The following is an 8,415-nucleotide window of genomic DNA, read 5'->3' on the forward strand; positions in this document are numbered from 1 at the left end:
CCCCACACCTAATGGTGATTAACCTTTACAATAACTGTTTGGACAGCACACACGGTCGGGTCATTGTAATTTCCATGCACTTCTATTCTCTCTTCAGTTACCATGGTTTGGTTATTTGTTTATGGTTTAGACACTTTTCTCTTTGCTTTCTTTTTTTTTTTTTAAATAAGTTATGTTCTGGCTTCCCTGCGTTTGGGTCCACCTACCAATGTGACACTAACCAGTCAGCCACCGTTATGCACATTTTTCAATAATACTTGGGACAAATCATTTTACTTTTTTAATGACGCCTTTTCAAAAGAAATAGATCTGCTCGTAACCACTGAAGTTTCCTGCAAAAACAGGAGTGTAGTTGTAAATCAGCTTCAAGGCTTCTTCTTTAGGGTCATCAAACTTATGTAAACTTCTTCTTCCTGAAGAAAAACAATCAGAAACAAAATGTATACAATTTATGCATGGAATTGAGTCCTGAACAGACTAAGCGTTTGTTATGAAAAAGGTCAAAAGCCTGTCATTCATTTTGAGTTGATTGGCCTGGGTAATTGCTGACCTTCATTCACAAAAAATTGGGCCACAAGTGACGACAACTGCACAGCGTGACGTGAGTGGGGGAAGTTCAGTGTGCTGTCCCACTGAAAACAGTTCACCTCTGGGTGCCACTGCACCCCATAAAAAGGATACTGCTTGCCTGCAAATACAATAAAGGAACATGAGATGAGAAATGGACAAAGATATTGGGACACGTGGCTTGTGGGTGATATTACCATATTTTGCGCATTATAAGGGGAACTGGATGATAAGGTATACCCTCCAAAAATAGTCTAAAATCACAAGGAGTCTCAGAGGGCTGCACGGACCACAGGCTATTGCAAACTACAGATTACTATTAAACCATCTCCTGATCTAAAACCTACATGAGGGCAAGGAAAAACTAAAAAACACTTCTTCGCCTATGCCTTAATAACTTCTTGGTTTAATATGTATACGTACATAAAATACCTTGTATAGTATTTTGTCTAAAGATTGTTTCTGTCATTTGCAACAATATTGACGCACAGGTCAAGAAGTGGAGAGACTGTTTAACCCAACATGCGGATCAATAGTCTATTTTACCTAACAGAATGCACTATGCAAATCAGTGTTTCTGGCACCGAGTAGAATAGTGTGGTCTAGCGGTAAAGTGTTGGTCCCCTCGCCACCAAAACCTTCGTTCGAATCCCATTTTGTACAATGTATTCCAATTAGACCTGCGAAAACTATCAATAAATCAATCACTGCTTGAGTAGTAATGCACACCTATAAATACTGTATGCATTTCCAATCTTATCCACCGTATTCTGTGGTATACAAGGTGCACTGACTGGTTCATAGAGCGCACTTCACATTTCAGGCCAATTTAAGATATTTTAGAAGCACCTTATAGTCTTGAAAATACTTAACTTTCACAGACCTTCGATGGTAGAAACAAAACGGACTCCATTTTCACCGACATTTGTCGAGATCACAGAGAAAAAGTCCATCAGCTCTGTGCTCTGTTTGAAGGCCTGGGGACATCATACAATAATCATGACATTTAATAAGTTATCAATTTAAACTGACAGATGGAGAGTGTCGTGCTACTTTCACTGTGAGTCCATAATGGTGAAAATGGCCAGTGAGCGGTTCTTTTTGCAAAGCTTTCATGAGCTCCTCTGGTAATCTCTCAAACATTCGACTAGAAAAGGCCGCTGTAAAATACAGATAAACGAAGCTTGATTACTCACTGTCAATGTTAGTGTAAGGCAGTTTGTGAAAGCTTCACTATGGAGAGCGCTTTACTCTGTCTTTTGGTTTTGAGGTTCATTTTGTCTCCATAGACATCCCTTATTTTGCCTATGTCTGCTTGTGGTGCCATTTTCGTGTTAGTGTATCTTTGGACTTGTAGTGCTGTTAAGCCATGTTCACATGTTCCAAATGTAACTTAAACAAATGTATGAACATGGCTTAAAAGAACAAAACATCCCATACATAGCATGCTTGAATAATACTTTGCGTAGGAAAACAAAAGCAGATGTCCTCACATGTATAAATCCCATACCTTACAACCAGAATTGTTTTGCTGTTCAGCTTTATGCGTTTTATTGTCATTCTTTGTAACAATGCACACAGATCGAAATGTCGATACACCTGACCCGTACAGTTAAACTGTAGCGAGCCAATGCAGCCGCAGCCAAACAGGGCGCAGCCATTTTTAGTCATTAGGTGAGCAAACCCCCCAATTCCAACCCTTAATGCTGAGTACCAAGCAGGGAGGCAATGAGTACCAATGTTGTAAGTCTTAGGTATGACTCGGCCGGATGCTTGAACCAGCGACCTCCCAGTCTCGGAGCGGGCGCCCTACCATCTAGGCTACCGGGCTGGTCATTTAGATTATCTAGATAATATGATCATCCATTTTTTTCACAATTTTTCAGCTCTTTATACAATGCAACACAACAAGAGCTGCATGGAATGGATGCGAAAGGCCTTCTAAGCAATATGGGGGAAACTAGGGTTAAAAAAAAAAAAAAAAAAAGTTTAAAACCTTCATATTGGACAAAAAAAACAAAAAGTGACAAACCTTGTGTCAAATTGAGAGGCAAGGCAACATTTTCAGCTGTGGCTCTGGTTAACAAGTTGTGGCCCGACACCAGGACAGTAAGAAGCTGCATGCCCAAGCACGTGCCCCACACTGGGAAGTGATCTCCCGCCGAATTAGCCTGTTATTTGACAATTTGGAGACATTTTAAAACAGTCAACGATACATTTGTAATATTTCCTGGCTTTGTTTGAGGTTAAATAGCTGTAAAGTCACAAACAATACAAAAGCAGTTTATGTCTTGAAACCCAAAAGATTATCCTAAGAATATATTGAATAGGTCCCCAACTAGTCGAAACACAGATTTATTCAATTACTGTCTTACTAATGTAACAAAATAAAATTGCCCTATTGTGGGACGAATAAAGGATTATCTTATCTTATTTATTAATGTAATGCATACCTGCCAACTTTAAAACAACGTTATGTCATGTCAGAACGGAATCAGGACCCAAATGCGTAACTTTTACGACCAGTTTTATTGAAAGAAAGAGGAAGGAACTCTGTCCTATACTGCTGACTTCAAGCTTAAAGTGATAAATTTCATATTTAAAATACTGTAAATTAAGAACGACAGACTGCTCCCGATTAAAAGCTGCAGGCTCAAATTTAAGGATGAAATTAAATTTTCTCTTTGTCAAAGCCGCACAAGATTTAAAGCCGCTGGCTTAAATAGCCATGTAATTGAACTAACTGCAATTCTTACACTTTAGGCCCAGCGGATACGTAGTGTCAACCTTTGTGGGGAATTCAGCCTCTACGCCTTTGGCTACAAAACGCCAATGTTGCTGTGCCCCAGCACACCTGACTCCATTCGTAGCTTCGTTTTCAGTTCTGGTCCAAGTTGTTTGGGTCACATGTTTTCATATTATGTGAACATTCAAGATGGTGATTAGATCAACAAGCACATATTCACTTCTGCACCCAAAGAAAACGTAAATAAGGGCTGCGTCGCATAAAATGTGAGAGCTATATTTCTAGATGACAGTACCAGGGCCATCATACTGTGGATAATAGTGACAGATTGAAACAAGGACATGTATTTTTGCGCTGCTGTGATTGGTGGTTGCTGCTGTAATTGACCAGATTACATTCACTTGTTATCGCTCCTCGAGGATTAAAGGAAACTCCAGCCATCTGAGATTTACACCAAAAGGAGAGGTGTGGTGTTATTGATATATAACTTCCACTGCTGTTCAATCCGGAGGTATAACTTGATTTGTGGGTGAAAATGTTGAAATATTGTTAGCAAATTGTAAATATTCAATATAGTTCTGTTAAACCTCCCGTTTTGCTCCAGTTACACATTATTTGAATAGTGCTGTAAAAAATATGGATCAACTTCTCTTAAAGTGTGTCAGAAATGTTTCAAGACATCTCGCGGTATTTTGTATTTATAGCGCATAAGTTGTGAAATGAGCAGCTTGCTCTAGGTGCTGCACACACTTGAGGGATTTGGCAACTGAGGCCCAAAATGATCAAACGTGCCAAGGCGTTTTCCTCCGAAAAGTGACAGTGCGCACCTGGCGTGAAAAACAAAATGCCAATCGCCAGTGAAGAATAAGCTGCACCGTAGTTAAAGCCGCAGTGTTTCAAATGTAGCAAAAAAAGTAGCGACTTGTAGACTGGAATTACGGAAGTAGAGATGATAAAATAATGCTGTTTTGGAGTCCTTTGGGTTACCTTCAGTTTCATTTACTTTTCAAACTATCCCTTTACCAATCCTTACCATGGACGTTTGAAGTAGTCCTTATATACTGGCCACCATACATTACATACAGAAAGGTATAGTACACTTCTGACAGAACAGTACTATCATAATCATTAAATGAAAATACATACAGTTCATACAACACGATATGCGTAAAGGTGAGTTATTATAAAACCTCCCACGATCGGTGCTAACCTTCAAAGCCAGCTGATAAAAAATCTTTGCCACTCGAGCAAAATCAGATGTCTCAAGATTGGACGCTCCGCCGATAAGAAGGAGCCTGAAAAACAAATCAAAGTGTCGAGGGGCGGAGAACAAGTTACATTATTTATGTTTTGTTTTGTCGTTTACCCGTTTATTCTGCTGAAGATAATTTCATACTCTGCGGTGGTAAGCGTCAGCCTATGCACAAGATGAAGACTCAGAATACAAGGTTTTGTTCGAATTTGATGTCAAAGAGACACTGTGTATTACTTTGTGCCTCCTAGTGGTCACAAAAAAACTTCATATTGAAACGATGAGCAAAAATACACAATGTATCATTTGAACATAAATTTTTCAAATACTTTTGGTCGAGAAATTTGAGTTCATTTTACATGAAATGATTCTTATTTACATAATAGCCCAACATCTTGCTGCTACGGTTACCCAAAACCCTCATGAAAGTGTGGCCAAAAATGTTGGAAAAATATATCATGAGGTTTGATCACTCAGAGTCCCCGTAGTTTGTATTACTTGTTTTACTTTTAGCACTTCTTTTGGTGGCACAACAATGTGCAGCGACATCTAGTGGTTGAATAATTCACATATCTTATTTCAAGGAACAGTAGGTATTATTTGACGACTAGATGTTGCTGTATGGCAGGGTTTGGGAAGGTCTGGCTTTTCACGAGTGCATCTGGCTCAGAGATCAAATTCAATAGTTTAACGAATTTGGGGAGTGCAATACCGTATTTCTATGACTAGCTTCTTCATGCTGGGTTGGTTGGATCCCTTAACCCATACGGTAGTAGGGGCACCATTTCCTACAGTGTGTCAGCCTGTTGGCACCCATCCCTCTCTAGGCCAACATGTTTCCACCCGGTCTCGAACCGGGGACTTTTCGCATGTCAGGCGAATGTGCTTACCACTACACTAACAAACAAAAAAAAAAAAAAGACGTGGGAACAAACATGGCGTCACTCTCCAGCACTTCACCACCCCCATTTCCTTCAACCAAATATGTTTCGCCTCCTACGGCTTTGCTAAAAGTAAGATAAAACCAGATAGGCACAGTGGAATATAAGGCATAAGGGCTCTTTGAACTCAGTCAGGCAATGTTGACACATACTTAATAGAGAAAATATTTTAAATTAAAAGTGTTTTTAAGGACACGTCAAATGACGTATCCTACCCTTAAGAACATACTGAAGGGAGATAAATTGTAGGATATTTGTTGTTAGAGGACACAGTATTATTATAATTCCATATACTTCATCAAATAATCAAACATTACACAGTGAAATAAAATGCAGTGAAGAATTAGTTTTTGTCTGGAGAAGATGTTAAGTGGCTTTGTTGAATTTTGTCTTAAAATGTGTGGCTAACACTAAAAAAAACATCTAAATATTTGGTTGTGTGGCTCTTTAAGTGGAATCGCTTCCCGAAACCCTGGTGAAGTACAACCAAACACATTTGCTTCAACGTGTAAGAAGTAAAACAAACTGCAGGGACTCGAAGTGACCAAAACACATCATTTTACTTCTTTTTTTTTTGCCCAGTCTTTTTTAAGTTTTTGAGTACTCATAGCAGTAAGATAGCAGAACATTATGCGACCTTCAATTAGGTAAGGCTCATGTCATGTAAAATAAATGCTAATGTCTTGAACTTACACTATTTAAAATCATGCATATTTATATGATAGTATAAATATTATTTAAATTATTTATTCAAATCAATATTGTCTTTTGTAAGTGAATAATTATCTTTAACCACCAGGAAGCGCAAAATAACGCACACTATCCCTTTAATTTATTTAAATGTTCCTGACTGACTTGATTGGCATCACCCTGCTGCCAGCAGACTCAATGTACTTGACATACGAGGCAGGGATGTACGTACTGCCATATTGTTTCATGGATTCATCTGAAACAATCTGAGTCAAAATACCTGCAATAGAATCAACACAATGACAAGCAACATTTTGACTTACATGTTAAGTGGGGGTGGTACTTTTCCCCACTTTACATGTAATACAGTGACATCTAGTGCTCCAATTTTAGACAGGGTGCCTTTAAATTTGCAAAAATAAATTAAGTACAGACTTACTTATGACCATTCGACTTACGTAAAACGGTAGATACAAACATTTGTTTCGGGATGTCGAAAAATATCCAGATATTGCTGTAAAGTTGTCATTTGTAATGTGGGCACCTTTTTCAGAGTACAGGACATTACTATAGAGCATCTTTCTGCCACTACCGGCGTGTGAGAGGTCCCCCAGCATCCACCCTGAAGAAGGAATCCGCTTCCTCTTCCTAGTTCGTGTGTAAGCATTCTATACTGTATCTCCAGCGTGCTAAGAAGTTTTTCCATTTTTATTGTTTATTATCTCGTGCATCCTTTCAATATGGTTGGTGTAAAGTATAAAGTGTAAAGGAGAGGCGAGCCGTTTCTTTTGAAATGAAAGTGGAATAAGAAAGCTTGATGTGGTTGAGAAAATGGTTGAAATGCTTTTTTTCGGCCCCTTTTTTACAACGCAGGAGGACCTCTTGAAGCGCATCTTCCAAAAGTAATTTAAACTTTATTTATCTTTATAGAGCATATTATTTTATGAAACGTTTTTTTTGGTACAAAACAATACAGGTTAAGTTTGCAAGCCTTAAACATACTTATATAAACCTTAAACATACAATATATAGCACTGAAGCAACTTACAAACACATTCAACTTACGAACGATCGTCCGGAACTCGTTCGTAAGTCAGGCAGCGTCTGTAAATATGAAAATTGTAAACTAAAACGTTTCAATTCTAATCACTTTTTTTTCTTAGTTTTTCAGCTTTAAATTAATACGAAAGTATACTTAATATTATGATTCTATTATTGTTATTTTTATTTATTTATTTATTTTTGTCTCAGCATTTGAATAGGGAGTGCCACATGACAGAAGTGAAGCTACATCAGCAGCAACAAAAGAACAGGAATTGAAAAATATGCATCGCATCAGTCTATCAATTAACTCACTACTGTCCAATATCCATCCTTCCTTTATCTGCACCGCTTATCCACAGTAAGGTCAAGGGGATGCTGGAGCCCATCCCGGCTATCTTTGGGCAGTGGGCAGGGGACACCCTGAACGGGTTGCCAGCCAGTCGCAGGGCACAGAGACAGACAAGTCACTCGCTCATCCACACCTAGGGACAATTTGGATCATCCAACTAACTTGACATGTTTTTTTGGAATGTGGGCGGAAACCCACGCAAGCACAGAGAGAACATGCAAACTCCACACAGGAAGGTTTGATCCCATGACCTCCGAACTGTGCTGCACACACACTAACCACTGTTCTGCTGTGCTGCCCTACTGTACAATATGATAAAGAATATAATAATTGTATAGAAGGGACATACAGGTACTGCTATCTTGAGCTAGACATCTTTTTAGACAATGCCAAATTTGTCGTCCAGTGCTCACCAATAACGGGTCGGTCATTGACGATGGTTTCCTTACGTCCAGTAAGCTTTGCCTGGGAAAGATGTGCACAAACACAAACAAAAAAGACACGAGAAAATGAGCACAATGGCATTGTGAAGCCTTACGCAGATTCAAATCAAATTGTTCTTGAAAGAGGCATAAACAGAAAGCATACACCAAGGTGTTGAATAAGGAAGTAAAATGCAGGAACATGTGACTAATCACAAGCACAACATTGCACATGCAAGCTGATAGTTGAGGGATTTTCAAGAGGACGCTATCATCATTTTAGAGGAAGTGTTTTAGTCAGCGAGGAAACATAACAGGCAAGTTATTTTCTGTTGGCCCGAATGTTGCTAAAAGCACTGACTGGTAGCCACCTTTTAGTCGCCATTTTAAAATGAGAAAAGACA

General features: G+C 38.9%; 1 protein-coding gene across 1 annotated transcript; it reads right to left on the reverse strand.

Annotated features, from left to right (window-relative positions):
• Positions 1 to 267: 267 nt before the first annotated feature.
• Positions 268 to 8,213, reverse strand: gghl (gamma-glutamyl hydrolase like). Its single transcript, XM_088335085.1, has 9 exons — positions 8,003 to 8,213; positions 6,362 to 6,476; positions 4,680 to 4,730; positions 4,524 to 4,608; positions 2,600 to 2,738; positions 1,621 to 1,727; positions 1,451 to 1,544; positions 551 to 688; positions 268 to 413 (listed from the first exon to the last, which is right to left on the reverse strand). The coding sequence occupies exons 1-9, from the start codon at positions 8,112 to 8,114 to the stop codon at positions 295 to 297; spliced, it is 960 nt and encodes a 319-aa protein (XP_088191211.1). The 5' UTR covers positions 8,115 to 8,213; the 3' UTR covers positions 268 to 294.
• Between the last annotated feature and the right edge of the window lie 202 nt (positions 8,214 to 8,415).

This window comes from Urocampus carinirostris, chromosome 5 (genome assembly GCF_059441175.1).
Source record: "Urocampus carinirostris isolate Australia breed hairy pipefish chromosome 5, RoL_Ucar_1.0, whole genome shotgun sequence".
NCBI lineage: Eukaryota > Metazoa > Chordata > Actinopteri > Syngnathiformes > Syngnathidae > Urocampus > Urocampus carinirostris.